At 42.3% G+C, this 22,294-nt stretch overlaps 1 protein-coding gene across 6 annotated transcripts in view; it reads left to right on the forward strand.

The window, feature by feature from the left end:
• Positions 1-22,294, forward strand: part of CTTNBP2NL (CTTNBP2 N-terminal like) — a 593,921-nt gene that overhangs the window by 64,396 nt on the left and 507,231 nt on the right. For 4 of the 6 annotated variants that reach the window (XM_044076951.1, XM_044076955.1, XM_044076953.1 and 1 more), the window contains exon 2: positions 14,179-14,286. In XM_044076951.1, the coding sequence (XP_043932886.1) occupies positions 14,188-14,286 (99 nt within the window). In that variant the 5' untranslated portion in view covers positions 14,179-14,187. Of the gene's footprint in view, positions 1-9,027; positions 9,172-14,178; positions 14,287-22,294 lie in introns of those variants that run through there. The other 2 variants (XM_044076954.1, XM_044076950.1) reach the window with 2 other exon arrangements.

Genomic DNA, 22,294 nt, shown 5'->3' on the forward strand with positions numbered 1-22,294 from the left:
CTGAAAAAACGTAAGGATAAAGGCAGAGACAGACTGCATAGGTCCAAAGCTGCCAATGACGCTACCGTTAAGCTAGTCGCCAGTCCGCCGGAACTCAGTGAGGCTCTTTAGCAGACACTGATACCTGCTTCTACAGATTCGCAGGCCTCTACTGAAACCCATTCGGAGTCCGGTATGCTGCAAGATGCTTCTTCGACTATGGAACCTGTGGATGTCTCTACCCTGGATGAGTCTGGAGCTGCTGTGCAGGCACCGGCTTCTGAGGGTGTATTCAGGCCTTCCGATTTTCATATTAAACCGACAACTTCATTTCAAAGCAAAAATACCAAATTTCTCAGGCCTAACGTTCACACTACGCCTAGGAAACTGATGACAAAGGTGCATTCTCAGGCCTACATTCCTCAAAAACAAATGCTTAGAATGGTTGAAGACCTCATTAATTTAATTAGGGGAAGTCAGCCTTCCGCCTCAAAGAGACCAAGAGCTGATTTTACTTCTGATTCTTCAGATCAGGAATCTGACAACTCTGATCCTTCCTCCTGATTACCAGGAGATACCCTTATCTACCTATGAGGATTCTGATGCAGAAGATTCTATTCCCTCTGCTTCCCCTCCAGAAGATTTTTCTTTTGGTTAAACCCTGCATACCCATGGAGAGCATTTCCGCTGGGAGAGCCAGGACTACTCTCAGTCCAAAAAGAGACTCAGGAAATTTTTAAACTTGCCTCAGCACAGGCCTCTAGCTATTCCTCCTGTTCTAGACATTGTAGATGTCTTTTTGGAATCCACCCTTACCCCTGATACCTTGCCTCCAGCTCCCAGGAAACCTGCCAGGTACTATAGAGTACCTGATTCCCACAAATTCCTCTCTAAGATTCCTACTGCAGATCCAGAGACCATTTCCCAGGGACCTAAAGAGATTAAGGTTACAACTGCCAAACATCAAACCCCTTCAGACAGGGATTCTAGAGCTTTAGACAGATTGGGTAAGAAGGTATACACCTCTGCTACTCTTGCCTTTAGGGCTTTAAATTGCCAGTTTCATATGTTAAAGTACCAGCAGCATATTATGGAGCTAATTAAACAGAAAATTATGTTGATTCCTGATTGTGCAAAACGCAAAAATTTACAAGAGTTAATGCATTCTGCTAACCAAGTTGGTAAACATACTTTGCAATGTGGATTTAATGCCTTAGAAGCATCTTGCAGAGCTGCTGTCACTGGGTCTGTACTTAGAAGGCATACTAAGGAACAAAACTTGCCAGATCATGTCAAAGCAAAATTACTAGATGCACCATTAAACCAAGAGTGTATATTTGGCAATAAAGCAGAAGTCCTCAAAAGGATGGAGGAGAAAGCTAAATATATGCAAACTGTTAAGATTTCTTACAAGTACAGCCACCTAGATTCAGTAGGCATTGGCTTTCTAAAAATTGGTCTTTTCCAGTCCCTTCCAGGCCTTCCCAGTCCAAGCCCAGGGGAAGCAGACCACCAAGACTTCAGTCTCAGGTTATGCACAGATCTAAGCAATGGAGTGCTCCCACTTCCAAAACAGGGAGTAGTAAGCTGCCATCCTATGGTAAAATTGCACAATGACTTATCCTTAACTCTTTCAAGCCTTGCCCAAGTACTTGCACCTTTATCAGGGAAACCTGCCCTGCATGCCAAAAACTGGGAGAACATTACTCGGGACAGATGGGGTCTTAATTGTTTCCAAAGGATACAGATTCCACTTCCACTCACTTCCAACCCTAAGCGGATGGCCAGACCTCCCCCCAAACCAGTGGGGAGAGGCCCAAAAGCAAGTCTTTTCTCTTCTCGGTATCAAGGCTATTCAACCTGTCCCAGCATAACAAAGGGGACAAGGCTTTTATTGCAGACTATTTCTGGTACCCAGAAAAGAAAACTCTTTGCATCCTATCCTGGATCTGTCTATTCTCAACACCTTTCTGGTGGTTCCAAAATTCAAAATGCTACCTCTCCACCAGTTGCTTCCTATGCTAACCAAGAATTTCTGGCTAGCAACCCTATACTTAAAAGAAACTTATCTGCACATTCCCATAAGGGAATCTTACAGGAAATACCTACGCTTCAGAGCAGGCTGTATGCACTATCACTTCTCTGCACTTCCCTTTGGCTTATCTACTGCACCCAGGGTGTTCACAACATGCCTAGCTCCAGCCATTGCATATTGCAGGCAGAGAAGAATTCAAATTTACCCATACTTGGATGATTGCCTGATTCAGGTGGACAGTCAGGAATTGCTACTACAGCACCTGGCATTTGTAAAGAGACTTCTAACTTCTCAGGGGTACACCATCAATGAAAAGAAGTCACAGCTGGTACCCAGCCAACAGATTGTATTCCTGGGAGCAAGCTTGAAAACAACTTCCCAGACGGCATTCCTCACTTCAGAGAAATGAATTTATTTGACAAACTACTTCACTCTACTGGCCACCAAACCCGGCTATCTGCAAGAAAAATACTACAAACCCTAGGGTTCATGGCCTCTTGCATTCTACTAATTCCGTATGCAAGACTGCACTGCATATGAGGAAATTTCAATGGTATGTAAAAATTCTCTGGTGTCAACATTCTCAGGACCTGGAAACAATGATTCCTATCATTCCTTGCCTAAGAACAGAGTTCCTTTGGTAGGCAGAGGCCTGCAACCACAACAAGGGACTCCCTTTCACTCTACCCCCTGCCGCGCAAACCCTAACAACAGACGCATCAGACTATGCATGGGGGGCTCACATGGCAGGGCAGTGCATTCAGGGCAAATGGAGCCCAAAGCAAAGGCACCTGCATATCAATCAAAAAGAAATGTTAGCTGTATAGAATGCTCTGACAGCCTTCAAAGACCTTATTCTTCCAGGACAACTACTGGTAAAGATTGACAACACCACAGTTATGTGGTACATAAACAAGCAGGGGGGAAGCCATTCTTACCCACTCTGCAGATTAGCTATGGCTCTGTGGAACACAGCCTTGAGCAGCCAAGTGCATCTGCCAGCTCAATTCCTGCCAGGCAAACTAAATTCACTGGCAGACGACTTAAGCAGAAATCTCATGGCCCACACGAGTGGAAACTGGAACCCAAAATATTCAAGCTTTTGAGGAACAGATGGGGTCAACAGAGGTGGAACTTTTTGCTTCCCCTCAGAACTATCAATTGAGCAAATATTGCACCATAACTCCCCACAGCCAAGCTTGGAAAGTGGATGCATTGTCCTTCACCTGGGAAAGCCTCTCAATCTATGCCTTTCTCCCTCTGCCCCTCCTCTCAAAGGTTCTACTAAAGATCAAACAGGACAAGCCAAGGACAGTCCTGATTGCACCAGACTGGCCACGCCAGCACTGGTACCCTCTTTTGCGCAGTCTGACAGTGCTGCCACCGTGGCACCTGCCTCAGACTCCTTCCCTGCTGTCCCAGCAGGCGGGCCAGATTCTGCACCCTCAGCTACAGACCCTGAACCTATCAGCCTGGCTCATCCACTGAATTCTTTACCAGCAACTCTTAGTAAGCAGATGGTGGATGTCATTCTTGAGGCAAGGAGGCCTAGTACTAGAAAATCCTATTTGGAAAAGTGGAAAAGATACTGCTCCTGGACCCAGTCTCAGGGAATGGACACAACTGTGCCCAACTTACCTCATATACTAGACTACTTAACAGAAATGCTCCACAAAGGCCTAGCCTTCTCTTCAATTAAGATTCATTCCTCTACCATCTCAGCTCATTATAATACTGAGCCATCCCTTTTCTCTCATCCTCTGATCAAACAGTTCCTGAGAGGAGCCAACAATTTAAGACCCCCTAGGAGAGCTCCCACTCCTGCCTGGGAACTTAACTTTGTATTGGAAAAGCTCACGCTTCTGCCCTTTGAACCTGCTGCCACAGCAGAGTTAAAATTCCTCTCATGGAAGACGGCTGTACTTCTTGCCATCACTTCAGCAAGAAGAGTGCCTGAATTGCAGGCCCTTATGGCTGTGGAACCCTTCATTATCTTCCATGCGGACAGGGCTTCCCTCAGAACTAACCCATCATTTATGCCCAAGGTGGTATCTAATGTGGCTTTAAACCCATCCATTAATTTGCCAACTTTTTTCCCTAATCCTCAGAATAAAGGGGAAATGATCCTGCACTCCCTGGGCATGCACAAGCAGCTCAGGTTCTATCTGTACAGGACTAAGCCTCTCAGAAAATCTGACCAGCTGCTAGTCAGCTTTGCTGCAGGGGCAGAGGGCAAGGCTATTTCAAAGCAAACCATTTCCAAGTGGATAGCACACTGCATCCATTTCTGCTACAAGCAACATGGGAAACCTACCCCACAGGGGATCAGAACACATTCCACTAGGGCTACATCAACCTCTACAGCATTTCTCAGGGGAGACCCTGGAAGCTGCCACCTGGAGCTCGGTACACACTTTCACCAAGCATTACCACTTACCTATAATCCAGAGCTGGATTTACCACAGCACTCTTACAGAGCCTGATTGCCAGCCCTAATGCTTCTTAACTACCTCCACCCTTCCTTAGCTTTGAGAATCAACCCAAGCTGATGACTGCAACAGTGACACATGAAGAACATAGTACAGTTGTGTACACTTACCATAAATGTAGATGTTCGAGTGTATTCACTGTTGCAGTCCTGGTTAACCTCCCTCCAGCCCCCTTACTTCTCTTTACTTCTACCTACCTTTTTTGTTTGGTATATCTTATATCATGTGTATTTGATTTTTGCTGGGGGTGTTCCATACTGTGTAATTGCTTCCTATTTTGGGGGCACCTGACATCTGGGGCAAGAAAAACTGATGTAATGGCATTGGCTGCATGTTTTATACCCCTGACGACCTGACATCATGGAAGAAGCAACAGCATCTGACGCAGAAATCCCAAGACTCTGGTATTCAGGCTGACTGAGGGCTACCTGCAGGCAGACAACTCAAATGTGATGACTGCAGCAGTGAATACATTTGAACATCTACATTTATGGTAAGTGTACACAACTGTACTTTCCTCTTTTCTCCTTTATTATATCCAAATTATGGAAATACTGCCCCTTGCTCTATAACCTCTATACATTCATGCTCTCACTTCAAAGCTGCACTAAAAACTCACTTAAAAAAAATCACTGGTTATGCCCTTGCTCCAAGCCAGACTGAGTCCCTCCTTCTCTATTTCCCCCTCCCCCATCCACTGAGACACCCTGCATGGCTCCCTTCCACCACCTGCTCCATCTATACTACCTACTCCTTTATTCTTCCCCTACTACTTCCTCCCTAATCCCTGATCCTGTCTACCCCTCCATCTCATCAAACACAGCTCTATGTCTGACTTGGTGTACAGCCATAACTGTTATGTCTAATAATCTTATGACTACATCACTACTGTCACTCTCACTGTTCTGTTGTCAATATGTACCATCACAGATGTACCCAATACTCCTATTTGTATATGAATGTATATTACACCTATATCCAGTGTCCTCATGTATATGTGTTACTCCTATTTTATGTTTCTGCCTTATGCTAGCATTGTTAAATTGCATTTATATCAATTTTTTTACTTTGTATTATTATTAATTCTGTACTTGTGTCATCATGTGGAGCTTTATTCCCCGGGCCGCTGCTGAAAAAGGACCTGTGTCCATTCGGACTTTCCCTGTAAACAAATGTAAAATAAAATAAAAATTATTTTGCCTTTCAAACACATTTACTACTGATTTACAATCTGTGACTTCGAAAACACTCTCACTGGTTGCTGTAACTTCCATCAGGAGGATATCTGAATTTACAGGCATGAATCCACTCCCCGTATCTATTTTTCTTAAAGGCTATATTTGAGGGCTAACATTTTTGTTTTATGCAAACAGTGGCGGTGTATTCTAACCTTGATCTGTTCATTGCAAAGAGATTATTCTGACTCGTGAACTATTGCTACATTTGACAGATGTCCACACACAACATAGATGTTCTGTGGCCAGGACTAATAAAGCTGGAACCTGTTTTCTTCTTGTTCCCTTTGTTCTACAGAAAGTTTATGCATTTTTGTTTGTTTATGCTTTTATTGACCGGGCTAGTTCTACTAAGCCTGTGTCCTCTTTTCCGTGGAGAAACTTAATAGTGTTTATACTAACAAAGGGAAAATAGTCATGGACTGTGAAAATTCCCTTATTCTTTTTGAAAGGTAGTGTACGACCACCATCTTGGACATATGAGACACTAGTTTGATGTTCTATGCTAATGATGGAAGTCGCAACAAAAGGTGACAAAATTCTGTGTGACTTATTGGTTGCTGGGTTGTATTTCCTTTGTCCATCAGAAATATGAAAAGGACGTGCATTGTACAACACAGAGGGATGTGGCACGATGGATAAGACTAAGGAGGATAAGCAGCAGGTTGTTCAGCAGGGTCAGTCCCAGACCAGTACCCCATACTGTGTTACATGAATGCACACACGCAATGGAACAGAGAACAGAATCAGCCTCTTCATTAATGATACAAAGTTAGGGCAACAGTAGAAGACTGGGGGAAGAGTATGAAGAAAACAACCTAAAGGCAGATCCAGTTAATTAAATGGTGGCAGTTAAGGCTCAGTGTAGACAAATGTACATTACTGCATCAGAATCAGGTGACTGATGGCAGTACTGTAGGGAAAGGAGCCATACCTCCTTCGGAGAGAGGAATGTATAATCTTGGTATACATTGAGTTTTATATCATTTTTAATAAGCGTGAAGCAGTTTTCTTGTTTTCCTGTCCAACTGATCCAGTATGTTTTTGGGCCAGTCTGTCACCCCAAAACTTTAAGTTAAAATGGGAAAAGTAAATTGATTTATAGCTTGGTCTTTATTCCTAAATGTCAAGGCAGTTTTCTATATCGGTTTTAGTCTTATGAAGTATTCTGCTCTGAGTTTTATTCTCATTTGTTCGTGTTTCAGTGTTGATTCTTCACCTCTTCCCACTTCCTCAAATATTTATACATTCTCTCATGATCCAAGTGCTTTTATGTCGCATTCCTGTCTTGGGTTGATATTTTCTTGGTGCTGCAGATTTTCTGTTTTAAATGTTGCTTTCACACTTTTATTAAAACCACATTTTTTAACCATTTGTAGTTGTACTTTCAACTCCTTACCTGATGAATATACAGTTTTATGTCATCCACAAAAAGCTGACAGGATGTCTTCTAAATTAGAACTTAATGAAGCAATTAGTTGTCCTTAAGGGGACAAACTCTGGATAATACTTTTAAAAATTCATGTAAACATCATACAATAATATTTATTAAAACAATGTTACCATATTCAAGTATTGTTTCTAATGATGCTTTATAAATATATTCCCAGAGATGTTCTCAAGTATTTCTAGAAAACCTAATTATGAACTAAAATTGCAATTAAAAATGATGAAGTACAGGGAATGCAACCAAAAAATTCTAGTGGTTTAGTGTTGTACTGGCAATATATTTACAATCTGGCTGCCCTTAGCTTCAAAACAGGGGCAATAGAAATGTAAATATACTTGTAACTACTTATGGTTGTCAAGTATTGGTTCCCATGTTCTGATGAAGTCCCTTGTAGTTGTGGGAAGAAAGTGCTAAACTATGTTTTATCTCCTTATGAAAAGTGTGGATTATGAGGAAAAGTTGAGAAAAGAAGTGATGTCTTGCTGTAGTTGATGAAAGTTGCTCTGTAGATAGGCTTATAGTGTTTATCATGTTATTTTGTGCGGTTATCCATGGATACAGTCATCTGCATTCAATATGTAATAAGGGCTGTGAAGGTTAACTGTAACTTCTCTAGAAGGTGCAAATATACTTGAAATGTGCAAAAAAACACTTAGATCAGTTGCAGAATCCGAAGGCAAGGCTGTCAGTTCTTGCTTATTTAGCTGTCTTCAGCTCTTTTGTTAGTGGTAAAAGCTAGAGTGTTCAAACTTCCCTCAATTCTGATAAATGTCTTTGCTAGCAGTAGATTGTAATTCTTGGGTTAGTGCGGATTGTCATTTGTTTGTCATTAATCATGCTCTCGAGTACAAGGAATAGCAAAATGAAGTATTTTATTTGGACTGTCTGATCTAAAGTTGTTTTGCTGCCCACTTAACATGTTATGACAGCCAAGATGTGGTAATTAATTCGATCAACCGAAAATTTAAGTCTCAAAGACTGCAGTGGTGGTGCTGCAGTAGTGTTGTGGCCTCACAGTTAGATGCTGCCCGTTCGATTCTCAGTTAGAGCGTCTTCTGTGTGTCGACATGCGTGAATGGGCGTTCCTTCGTTGATGGTTATGCGACATGCGTGAATGGGCGTTCCTTCGTTGATGGTTATGCGTTAGGCCCGGCAAGCCAGCACGTAAAAATCTACTGCCAATCATTAGCGGACCGGAGTTCCGCTGTGGCGACCAAAAGCCGAAAGACACAAACAATAGCAGTGTAGTCATTTTGAATACAAGGTCGCATGGATTCAGGCAGTTTTTCAGAACTACCAGGTTTTAAATGGGTGCGCGCTGCTTTAAGAACTGGAAACAAACTACTGAAGTGAGTCAGACATGAAGTTCTGAAGTTTTGTCTCATGAGCTTCTTGCATTCGTATGCAGCATTTTTTTAATGAAAACAGAACCTGAGGAGTTCCTGTTTCTGTTGTCATGACAGTTAAACAAACAAAAAAAAAACACCATTTGACAGCTGAAGAAGAAAAAGCTTATAACAGCATGTTTTAAAACATAATGAATAGAAAATGGAGGGTGTCTCTGGGCAAAGAGTGTCAAACCCCATGGAGAAGATCTCGGTGTAAGCAGCAGCAACAATGAATGCTGTTGTTGTTGTTGTTGTGTCTTTCGGCTTTTTTCGGTTATGGGTCGCCACAGCGGAACTCCGGTCCGCTAATGATTGGCAGTTGATTTTTACGTGCTGAGTTGCCAGCCCTAACGCACAACCTTCAACGAAGGTATGCCCATTTACGCATGTCTCCACGCAGAAAACGCTCTAGCTGAGAGTCGAACCGAACAGCGCAACGCAGCACCACCACCACCACCGCGAATCCAATCTAAATGACAGGAAGATCATCGTTTGAGGATGCAGAGTGCATTGTGGAAAACAAAGCTTAGGAAAGTAAATTAAATTAATACATTTAAAAAGTCGCATGACCAAGCCCACTGTCAAGTCATTGAAGGTTAGAAACAAAAATAAGTATTAGTAATAACTGCTGGAAGCTTTGTAGTGTAGCATACCAATATAAGATAGAGATGTGTTTTTCATTTTGTGACCTTTGTGTTCCTTTAAGTGAGATTATCCCTGTTTGGGAGAGCAGGAGGGATAAAGCTATACAACGACCACTCAGTAGTTCTGTATTAAATCTCAAGTTCAGTCTTTGACCTGGGGCTGTCCTGAACTACTGGAGCAAGGCAGCTTGTGGTATGTGTTACTGTCAGATCAGCTTATCTTAGGTTGTTAATGTGCGCTGATAAAGAGCAGACAAGAATTAAATTCATAGCAGTCAATTGTTTTGCGAGTTTTATTTACTTATGTTAGGTGCTCACTAGATATGCCTTTACTAGCCGAAATGAAAATCACTTTTCTTGCTCAACGGTAATGGATGCTTCACGTCTTGTTTGCAAAGACTGAATTACTTCAGTACCTCCTTTTTCCTAGGTGCAAGCTGTGAGGGTATTTCAAAGAGCACGTAGCAGTTAGAGATCCAAGTGGACAGCTTTGTTCCTCATGCTGGACATCAGTCCAAGCCAGTGCTGACTATTTTTTAACATCAGTCAGTAATAGTAAAGCAACAATTTCATGACTAGGAGCAGTGCCTTAACTAATGACTCTGTGCAGTAAGGAGTTGTGCTTAGACTTAATGTTGTACAGTTATTTTAGCGCAATTAAGAGAGCTTTGAAACATGTATGTGACTTCTAATTAAATAATTTTTTATCAGGTACAGTTAGGGTTGCCACCTTTTCAAATGGCCAAAGTGGGACATTTTTGGTACAAACATCAGATTTTACAGGCCGACACATACCCATGGTCAGTACAAAAGTTAGAACTTAAATTTTTTTGCCTAAATAAAAGCTTATTCTTGTAGCATTTTAGTTGCTTATTCTGTTTATTATAACATTTAGGTATTTTAGATGCAGAATAACTGTTTTATGCAACTATTACATAAAATATAGGAAATAATTTTGTCCTAAAATCTCAGGACATTTTGTCAGGACACAACTGCCCAAAGAGTGACTGTCCCTCGCAAAGTGGGACAGGTGGTAACCCTAGGTACAGTGCTTTCATCCCAGCAGTTGCAAAACAGCTTTTGAGAACTTTTCAGAAATCTGCACTTTTGAAAGGAAACAAGCTACCTGAGTACACTGAGCAAAGTGCTGAATGGAGCCCACAGAATATTTCTTAAGGAAGCAGTTTTACTTTGTTGAATATTCAACTGTTTTGCCTTTGCAACTTTCATATTAGTGAATGATGCTTTTCTAAGTGCATGTTTTTTAAAGAGTTAGAAATGTGTAAAATGGTGCTTGTACAGCAGGGATTTATCACTGCATTATCCACTGGGGATACTTTTTACACAATAGAATGCTTGGAGCTGCAGCCTGTTTTAAACTGATCTATTTTTAGACCTGCTTCAGATGAAGCAGCACACGAGCATAGAATTTCTTGCCGTTATCACAAGGTTTGGCGCTGTACTCTACTGTGTGACTTTTGCTGTCTGGTGATGGTGTCACAGATAATTTGAACCAGGCCATCCACATGGAAATGTTGGCATATATGGCACAGTCATTGGCAATGGTTACAGTATTCTACCTTGAATCTGAAAGCATGTCTCCTGCCCCCTTGAGTACAGGAGTTCCTATTATGTTATTGAATCACTAAATGCAGATCTGCCAATTACTCGAAACGGCCATTCATCGAAGTGTGTTTTGAGAGGTCGCGGTACAGTGGGAAACTGAATGTTTGCCCTTTCCCCACTGTAGTGCGACCTCGGAGTTGATATATATAATTAGCGGAGGATGTGGGGGGGGGTGCAGCCCCCCACAGCAAATGATTCGATGAACAGCCGTTTCGAGTATTTAGCCATTCAGCATTTAGTGATTCGATAACGTAATATAGACCAGAGTACAGAAGTGCTGTAAGTAAGGATTCAAGGAGAAAATAGTTTTGTGCAACCTTATGATGGAAGCAAGTGTTTTTGCTAGGGGAGTAAGCACCTTTGCTTGCCCTAAATACAGGGCAGGCTTAACCCCTCAACCATGTCTCCATTAGTTTCACTCTGTTGCAACTTGGCTAATGAATCTTCATTTAAAAAAAGAAAGTCCCTCTGTTTTAGGAATATGAGTCTGTTTTAGGAATATGAGTCTGTTTCTATGTGCTTGTCAAATATAATCCCGCAAACTTACCTATATCTCTACAAAGCAGCGGGTAGTCAGACACACACAGTACATTATCAAGCAGCCAAGCTTGAGCAAAAAAAGAGAGATTTAGGATCGAGCACCTAAAGGAACTCCTAGGATCATAGACTAATGGCAAGAGTGCTCCAGTAATAGTGTGCTTTATTTTTTTAATTCTTTATTTGCATTAACCACAACTTCCAATATGCATGTCTTAGCCCTGCCGTACAAGTTTGGGACTGCCCTGGTTATTGACTGGGCAAGTATCCCATTCTTAACTGTGCTTTAAATACCATATGTATGCTAAATTATCTTGAGTTAAACTGTAACGTTAATTTGCATCTCTCTTTACTTGTGCAGTTGTACTTAGATGGCACTGTAATAAATGTATCAAGCTGTTTTATTTCATTCAAACAGATCATTGTGTACATCTGGGTCAGAAGTTACAACAGCTAGGTTTACAGTTACTAGGTTAACAATTATCTGATATTAGTTCTGCTGGGCATTCCTCTCAGTTATCCCGATTTTTGCAGAATGTAAAGAGTTTTGCTTCACATTTTTAGTTAGTTCCTCATGAAATGTGTGGATTTCTGTCAAATCACTAAGGATGGAAGTCACTAAGTGACATACATTTGATCTTTAGGCTTCATGTACTTCAGAAAATGCATGCTAGCACAAATCCTGTTGTTGTAGCAGCCGTGTAACTTTATAAGAGCAATATTTAAAATCTGTTCCTATTTTTGGCATTTGTCCCCCATTGTTTTAGGTTTTGTCCGCATAGTGAGGCAGTAGAGCCAAGGTATACAGCACAACAACAGCGCACTAGCTTTCCTTAAACTCTTGTCCTGTAGCACTGATTAATGCACTTGCCACATGCTTTCTTTCTGGATTTCTGTTGATGGATATTTGTTGGGCTTTAACACTGACACAAACCTGAATGTTGCTGGGTACTTTATAGCTTTAGCACAGCTTAAAATGGGCCTATCTTATCCGTATGTTGTATTGCCCTTTATATCTTTTAAGGGCCTATTGTGCTACATTTACAAATTTGTCACTAATCTGTATCCCTAGCAGTAACATTACAGTATCCCTGATAATGCTAAGCATGTAACATACATTCCAGTAGGTCAGCACACTTGCCTGTCTAGCACTTGTGCACTTTGGATGGAAAGGAGCAGTTGTTCTTAGTACTGGCTTAATATATTTGCAGCATACCTCTAGGCTGTGTAGATGTTTGCAGAGCATTTCAGATTTTTGCCTTATGTTTTTGCTCAGTACCTCATAATATTTTTGATTTTCTGGTTTATCACTGAAGATTATGGTCTGTCAGTAATACCAGACATTAGATATGCATACCTGTTAGAAAGTAGATGCTGATGCAAAGCCTGTTTTATTAACTTTTAAAGTGAGTGAGAGTAGTAATACAAATTGTCCCTAATTTTTGGCCTTTGTCCCCCATTATTTTTAGCTTTGTCTAGAATTACTTGGCAAAGAAGTTAAGAGGTATGATTTACAGATTATTGGTATATTTTCATTCCTTATACAAACACATTTGTTAAGTACATTAGTCTGAAGAAGCTTTACAGGCATGACTCTGACCATAAAACAATGCAAAAGAAATTAAGATTTGTGGCATTGTTTTGTCAATTTTTTGTCACAAGTTGTAGAACATGATACATAATGTGTGTATAATGAAACCTAATACTTGCCAAAGTCAGCAGACCTAAGATTATATAAGAAGCATTTACTCAGGCTTACCTCACTGCATTTGTCTTGAGATTTGATAATTTGATCGATGCATTGCATTTGCAGCCTGATCTTCACCACTAGGCCCCTTATAAGCCTAGCCCTGCACCCAGTGCTAGGCTTGTAAGGGCTAGCCTACCCCTGGGTTCAGGGCTAGGCTTGTAAGGGGCCTAGTCCTGCACCCCAAACCGTTTGGGTCCCAAGTATCATGGGGAACATGTTAGTAGACATGTAGCTAAGGACTGGTAAGGGGGAGGGGTGTTAGGATAATATTTTTCTTATTGACTGTCTCTGTCTATAAGGCACATAGGGGCAGACTGGGGGCAGGGGTTAAATTTATAATTTTCCATCCATTTGTCAAGGTTTTGTTTGAACAGGGACAGGGACGAACATTGTTTTACATAGATGGGGAGCGTATTCCTTAGTTTGGGGATCCTTTGGGATACATACCTGTCTCTCCAGCACATGCTGTTTCTCACAGTTGAAGTTTAGATCCCTGGATCTAGTGTTTCTGGTGTTTGTTTTGCACATGTGCAACAGATCCATCAGGGCTGGGTCTGAGGAAGCCCTATAAGTCAGGCAGTTATAAAAATTCTGTCTAAGGGAATACGCTCCCAATTTTGAAAAGGCTGTTAAAGTTAATAGTGCTACGAGGTAAACCTTAAGTGTCTAATGTTAAAATACTGTGTGTGCTTGCAGTCATTGGGCTTGCATCTTTCAAAAAGAGCTGCATTTTTGAAGGCTGAGACTGCTAATGCTATAAATCTCTTGTTATAATCATCTGGTCATAAAGTTATGCTTCACAGTCTTCCTTAAATGAAGTACAGTTCATACACGTCACAAAAATCTCATTACTATGACAATCAGTATTCTAATGAGATTAGACTATGGCAGATATTTGCAGTTGTGTTGAGAGTACCAAGTAAATATTTGTTTTACTTTTAGTCCGAACCATGTTTTCATAATAACAGCAGGCTGTACATGTGCTTGCTTGTGCTTTTCAATTTTTGCTTATGATGCATAACCTGCTTATCTCTCTGTTTTGCAGAACGTCAAGATGAACATGGAAAATCTCACCAAGCGTGAGCTGCTGATGCTCTTTAGTATCCTTGAAGGAGAGTTAGAAGCGAGGGATCTTGTTATAGAATCCTTACAGGTAATGAAAAGCTTCAGTACTATGTAAAGCAGTTGGGGAAACTTATCTTTATTATAGCTTTATACCTTTTTCTGGAATATGCGTAGACATTTGAATGCTGGCAAATGTTACCATTAATATATTTGTGTAAATTAATTGTGAAAAAAATAAGGGGGTACAAGTCGAGAAGAGAAATTTCTGTTTATTTTTTTCCAAAAGTGCGCACACATGCATTTTTTTTCAATTTTCTTTGGTGTTTCTCTAGACTTTATTTGGGTATAGACCATCAGGGCAGTCGTCTACTTTGCCATTGCAACCAGGATTTGTTTTGTCTTTTTGGCTTTTCCTGGTTAGGGGTCACCACAGCGGAACTCTAGTTCGCTAATGTTTGGCAGTAGATTTTTATGGTGCCGAGTTGCCAGCCCGACACCCAACCTTCAACGAAGGCAGACCCATTCACGCATGTCTTTCGGAGGCCACTCTACCGCAGGGAGGACATGGAGACTCCACATACAAGGCACTCTAGCTGAGAATCGAACAGGAGAACCTCTTGCTGTGAGGCAACAACGCTACCCGCTGTACCACCGCGGCTTTGCAACCAGGGTGCTTTTCCAAGTTTATTTATTTCAAAAGTAACAAAAGCATTTGTCTGTTAAAGTTGCTTTGGACATGCAGTCCTGTTCAAACTTCTCCTTATGTGCTGAACACCTGACCACTATATGTACTTTTGACATTTTTTGGGGCTTTCTTAGTCATTCATTTCCACTCACGACTGAGACAATCAATCAAGGCCACAAAGAGTAGAAAATCAGTGTTTTTATAAACATAAATTAAGTGGTGTGCAGAGCCAGAAGAGAAGTGTCCTTCTGTCAGAATCAGGTCCTAGAATTAAAAGTTCTCTGGACTTTCTGGATGGTGGTAGCAACAGTCACACTCTGACACACTAGCCAGATATATTTGCTATTTTTTATTTATTTATTTTTTTGAACCTAGCAAGAAACTAGATGACAATTAAGGGCAATGGACCAATAACAGTATGCAGTGTCTAAAACAAGATGTTCTTCGTGTTTCACTGCCCGTGGGTTATACCTGCTGTGGTAGCCCTCGGTCGGCCCGAATACCAGAGTCAGTGTTTTTCTGTGTTAGCTGCTGTCGCTTGCTGTCTGACATCAGGTAGTCAGTGATATAAAGGAAGGCAGCCGATGCCATTACATCAGTCTTTCTTGTCGTAGAGCCAGTAGCAGAAGCAGTTCGCAAGTGTGCTGGTCGGTCGCTGTCAGAGTTTGAATTACAGCTGAAAATGTCTAAAGCTAAGTACCCCGTTGGGATCCTTTTTTCTTGCACTAACCGATGTCTGAAAAAGTTAACAATTGTCTTGTCTGTGGAAAGCAAATACCACACCAAGACTTCGATTCTTACAGCATCACTTGTTTAGGCCCAGGCTATGATGTCTCCCGTTGCCGGTTCTCTGCCCTCGTTAATGCGAGAACCATTTGTCACAAAGCTCTTATTGTAGCCAGGTATTTTTGTCTTCCATCTTCGCATTCTGAAATGGTGTCCTTCAGCCTACAATCTGTAGACATTCCAAAAAAATGTAAGGGTAAAGATAGAAACAGACCACACAAGGCTAAGCATTCCAACGACTTTAAGCAGGTCGTCAGTTCTTTGGAATTCAGTGAGGCACCTTCGCAGCCCCTGATGCCCAGTTTGGTACCTTCACAGGCCTCTACTGAGACCCTTTCGGAGTCCATTATGCCGCAGAAATCTTCTTAGTCTTCCAAACCTTTGTTGTCTCTGCCTTGGTTGGGTCCGGAGCCATGACGCAGCACTGACTTCCGAGGAGGTCTTCCGCACTACCGATTCTAGTAAAAAAAAAAAAAAAAGACGTCTTCTCCTCTGACTACCATTTCTCTCAGACTGATGAATACTCTTAGGCCTAGAGTCAAGGCCAGTCCTAAGAAAACTACCTCTAGCCACCATTTTACTCCTGCTCCACCATCCCAGGCTCAGATGCTTAAAATGGTGGAGGACCTTATCACCCTTATCAGGGTAGTCAGGCCACTTCTTCTAAAAGGAAAAGAGACCTTTCTCCTGAAACACTGACAAAACAGGATTCTGAGGAGTCTGATTATTCAGATTTTGAAGGGTAACAACAACCTCTGACTGCTTATGAGGATTCAGATGCAGAGGAATCCATTCCTTCTGTCTCCCCTCCAGAAGATCTTTCCTTTGGGGAAACCCTTCACAACCTCGGGGAACATTTTCACTGGGAATCCCAAGACTTCCCTCAGTCAAAGAAAAGACTCTAGACCTGCCCCAGCACAGAACCTTGGCCATCCCTCCAGTCTTAGAGGTGCTTGATGAAGTATTTCATGAATCCAGTTTAGCTTCTGACGTCCTCCCACCTGCTCCCAGCAAACCAGGCGGGTATTACAGAGTTCCAGATTCTCACTAATACCTGTACAGAAGTCCTGCTGCAGACCCAGAGGTCGGTACACAGGGACCAAAAGGAGCTAAGGCTAGTTCTGCAAAGAATCCTACTCCATCTGACAAGGACTCCCGAGCTCTGGACAGATGGGGGTAAAAAAGTATACACCTCTGCAACCTTTGCTGTCGTAGCACTCAACTGTCAGTTTCACATGTTAAAATATCAACAACACACTTTGGAACTATTAAAGCAAAAAATTTCAACCTTTCCTGACTGTGCCAATTCGAAAGAGTTAGCAGATTTACTGCACTCTACTTGTCAAGTGGCTGTACTCATTACAATGTGGATATGATGCCCTAAAAGCCTCAAGCAGGGCAGCAGTGTCAGGATCTGTTATTAGGAGACATGCATGGTTGAAGGAACAACCTCTCCCTGATCATGTTAGATCTAAGTTACTTGATGCACCCATGGATAAGGACAGCTTATTTGGAGCAAAAGCAGAAGAGGTGCTTAAAAAGATGGAAGACAAAGCAAAATCTATGCAAACAGTAAAAGATTTCTTTCAGGTACAACCTCCTAGGTTCAGCAGGAATTTTCCCTCAAAACACTGGTCCTTTCCTGCACCTAGCAGACGGGAGCAAGGTCCACCCAGACTCCTATCCCAGGGACAGTGGAGAACCAAACAGTGGATCTCTTCCACTCTAAAGGCAGGGAGTTCCAAGCCATTCCTCTATGGCAAAAACTCTCAATGACCCCTGCTCTGCCTTCTTTTCACTCACCAAAAACTAGGAGGAAGGCTCTCCCATTGCAAAGAAAATTGGCTTTCTGTAACAAAGGACCAATGGGTCTTAAAGATTATTTTTCAGGAATACAAATTCTCCTTCAACGAACTCCCATTTCCAAGAGGGTACCCAGACTTACCTCCAAATCAGTGGGCAGATGCACTGAAACAAGTCCAAACTCTCATTTCCCAAGGGGCAGTAGAACCTGTCCCCTCAGATCAAACAGGCCAAAGCTTTTATTCCAGGCTATTCCTTGTTCCCAGAAAAGAGGGCACTTGGTGCCCCATCCTGGATTTATCCATTCTGAACACCTTCCTGGTGGTCCCCAAAATCAAAATGCTAACTTTGCAACAGCTGCTGCCGTGCTGACAAAAAATGCATGGTTAGTTACCCTAGATCTGAAATATGCCTACCTCCACATTCCCATAAGGGAATCCCGCAGGAAATTCCTTCACTTCAGGGCAGGCTCACAACACTTTCAGTTCTCTGTGCTACCCTTTGGCTTATTTACTGCTCCCAGGGTTTTCACCAAATGCTTAGCACCGTCCATAGCCTTTTGCAGGCAGAAAAATATACAAATTTACCCTTATCTGGACGACTGCCTCATTCAGGCAGATTGCAAAGAAAAGCTCCTCAAGGACCTCCTCATTGTCAAAACCCTTATAACCTCCTTAGGGTGCGCCATCAACAAGAAGAAATCAAGACAAACACCCTCCAGGAAGATCATTTTCTTGGGAGCACTGCTGGACTCAGCATTCCAAATGGCCTCCCTGTCCACAGAAAAGCAGAGCTTCCTGCCTCTCTACTTTACACAGCTGGCTTCCAGAAGTCACCTCACTGCAAGTAAGTTCCTGGAAGCCTTGGGGTACATAGCATCTTGCATCCCTCTAATTATTTTGGCTAGGCTGTACATGAGAAAACTTCAGTGGTGCCTAAAGAACCTTTGGTGTCAGCACTCACAACCTCTAGAGACCTCTCTACCCCTAATCCCCTGTGTAAGGGCTGAGTTTCTGTGGTGTGCAAGGGCCTGTGCCCGGAACAAGGGTTTTTCCTTCACCCTCCGCCCAACTGGGTAGACCATTACCACCGACACCTCAGACATAGCTTGGGGTGCTCACCTAGAAGGCAGGTGCACCCAGTGACTTTGGGATACCCAGCACCTTCCCTTATACATCAACCAGAAGGAAATTATGGCAGTACAAAAGGCTCTAACATCCTTTAAACCCCATCTCAAGCCAGGGGTTCTCCTTATCAAAACAGACAATACCCACAGTAATGTGATATATCAGAAAACAGGGAGGGACCCAGTCTTACTCTCTGTGCAGGCTAGCCATGAACCTGCAGCTGACAGCCTCTTCATGTGACTACACCTGATAGCCCAATACCTGCCAGGGATCAACAACACCCTGGCAGACCACTTAAGCAGAAACTTACTGGACCCCCATGAATAGCAACTCCACAGAAAAATATTTTTACAAATCCCTCAGGCATGGGAGACCCCAGAGGTGGATCTCTCTGCTTTGCATCTCAACCATCAGCTGAAAAAATTCTGTAGCGGGGAGTGCCACCACCTAGTGTGTAAGGTGGATGCCTTGACCTTCCCCTGGAACACCCTCTTTGTGTATGCATTCCCTCTTCTGCCTCTTATTCCCAAGGTAGTCATCAAAGTAAGGGAGGAGAGACCAAAGGCCATCCTCATTGGTCCAAAGTGGCCCAGACAACATTGGTACCCCTTACTGCCCAGCCTGACCTTACAACCTCCTTGGCGGCTTCCCCAATCTCAAACTTCTTAATTCAGGTGGGGGGGATGCTGTACCCAGATTTACAGACTCTCAGACTATCAGCATGGCTAATGCTCTCAAGGCAAACAAGGGCCCCCTGTTAAGCAAACAGGTCCTAGATATTATCACAGAGGCCAGAAGGCCCAGCACCAGAAAATCTTACACAGGAAAATGGAAAAGATTCTGCTCATGGAGCCAGTCCAGAGGGGGCAATACTTCACAACCTTCCATCCCTCTTATCCTGGACTACCTAGCGGAGCTACTTAATAGTGGCCTGTCCTTCTCCTCTATTAAAATCCCCACCTCAGCCATTTCAGTTCATTTTTGTTATCCCATCCTTTGATTAAACAATTCCTCAGAGGGGCTTCTAATGTCAGACCTCCCAGAAGGCCACCCACTCCAGCCTGGGATCTGAATTATGTTTTGGAAAAACTTACTTTACCACCCTTTGAACCTGCTGCTTCAGCAGAACTAAGATACCTCTCCTGGAAGACTGCTTTTCTTCTAGCTATCACCTCAGCCAGAAGGGTTTCAGAACTTCAGGCAGTGATGGCCATTGAGCCTTTCATCATCTTCCATGCAGACAGGGTCTCCCTGAGGACTAATCCCTCCTTTATGCCCAAGGTGGTATTGAATGCAACTTTCAACCAGGCCATACATCTACCCACCTTCTTTATTAACCCTCAAAACAAGGCAGAAAGAATTCTGCACTCACTGGATGTGCACAGACAGCTCAGATACTATCTGGACCATACTAAACCCTTCAGGAAAACAGACCAACTGCTTGTCAGCTTTGCCCCAGGGACAGAGGGGAAGCCAATTTCTAAACAAACCATTTCCAAATGGATATAACACTGTATCCATTTCTGCTGCAGATTGCATGGGAACCCCCCCCCCCAAGTCTTTTTGAACCCATTCCACTAGGACAGCCTCCACTTAACACAGCATTCCTCAGAGGAGTTCCCACCAGGGACATCCTGGAAGCTGCCACCTAGACTTCTGTCCATACCTTTACCAAGCATTACTACCTACTTCTATTTTCTAAGGCTAGGGCAGGGTTTACCTCTGCAGTTCTGCAGGGCATGCTGACCCATTCCTAGGTCTCATGCTAATCCTACCACCCCTCTCCTCAACTTTGGGAATCTTTCCACAGGTGATGACTGCAGCAGTGAAACACGAAGAACATAGTACAGTTGTGTACACTTACCATAAATGTAGATGTTTAAGTGTATTCACTGTTGCAGTCCTGGTTTCCCACCCTCCTTCCCCCTTATATCTTCTTTCTTTAGGGAGACATAAGTTGCTAACGGTAACTTTTGGCCAACAGGACCACTTTACCATATTTACTGGGGCCGCTGACCGGTTAGGGCAAGAAAAACTGATGTAATGGCATCAGCTGCCTTTCTTTATAGCACTGATGACCTAATGTCAGACAGCAAACAACAGCAGCCTTTGCAGAAAAACATTGACTCTGGTATTCGGGCTGACCGAGTGCTACCACAGCAGGATAACCCACAGGTGATGACTGCAACAGTGAATACACTCAAACATATACATTTATGGTAAGTGTACACAACTGTACTTTCTCAGTTTTTTTTTTTTTTTTAAATGGTGATTGTGGTGGTGGTATATTGCAGTAGTAGCAAGTATAGTACATTACTTTGACATTATATCTGCTGCTGCTTATCGATCTGACATCAGAGCTGATCACCAGAAGTGGCTGATTGTTTGTGGAAGTTCTGTGGATGGAAACAAAAGGACACTTTTATGATTCTGTGATTTCTTGTGGCTTGCTGGGGGTTGGGGACAGTGAGGTCATTATTTCTTTAAATATGTGTGTGTGTGTGTGTGTGTGTGTGTGTGTGTGTGTGTGTGTGTGTGTGTGTGTGTGTGTGTGTGTTTCTCGTGTCTGCAAGCCGAAATGCATTTCCATGGTTATGACTTTAGTTTTCTTAAGTGTGACATCAAAAGAGTATATAATTTGGCTGGTCTGGGTATCTGAGAGCAAAGTTGAAGGAAATGCCTTTGATTTCTGAGGACTCTTGTCTTAGCCTCCTGTAACACAGGTGTAATCACAACAAACATGCACATTTAATGGGGGTGAAAGTGTAGCTAATACAAGCAAATTATATTTATGATTTTGAGGATATTTTCTAGCATCTGAAATATTACAGAGCAAAAAAGAAAAAAAGGGAAGGCATTGTGGGAATTGTGACTTGGCACTCCAATGTTCAGTTCTGGTGTAGTTACACTTAAAACCCATGGTTTATAACTGAATATCCAGAGTTGTTAGCTGCAGGTTATTGCATGGGGACCTTTTTTAAGACTGTTTTAATGAAATGAAGACCTCAGTGTAACTTACTAAGTCCATACGTCAGAAAGTGTGGTAGGCAGTACGTCTCTGATTTGAAACTTGAAAGTGCCTGCCATGCATACTGTGCAGGCTTGCATCCTGTCTTTATTTGGCTTATCTTTAAAGGTTCCATGAGACTATTGCTGCTGCTGTCAGAATCATAGTAGCACCTTAATAGCCAGACACAATTTGCTACTCATTTATTTATATTTTTATGTGTATTTGTTTTGTTGACTGGATTATTTTTCTGAGTTTGAAGCCTATATATTTGGTGATATTCATCCCATATTGTTTATCGTACAGTATGTTGATTGTATCCTAAGTTTTAGATATTTCCTTCCCTTATTAGCCATTTGAGTACCCTTGTTTAATTTGCTTTGGTTGTATCATTGCAAGTTTAGTGCATTATTGTTTTTTTGGTATATTTCTGTTGTATGCATTGCCTTTTTCACCTTACCATGATTTTAGCTGAAAAAGTTCCTTTGGGCTAGCTTTTTTTAGCTGGTTAGACAAATGAATGAATGAATAAAAGAATGACAAAAGGAAGAATCGTTTGTTCTCCCTTGGTGTAGTGATCGTTTTGTAAAAGGGGAACATTATACCGAGTTCCTCAGCAGGCTTGTCTTGGATAAAGGCCAGGATTGCATTAGGCACAGGCTCACTAATATGGGTTATGAGATGGAGT

The sequence above is a fragment of the Protopterus annectens genome, chromosome 7.part0, assembly GCF_019279795.1.
Source record: "Protopterus annectens isolate FY-2018-M chromosome 7.part0, PAN1.0, whole genome shotgun sequence".
NCBI classification, from domain to species: Eukaryota; Metazoa; Chordata; order Ceratodontiformes; family Protopteridae; genus Protopterus; species Protopterus annectens.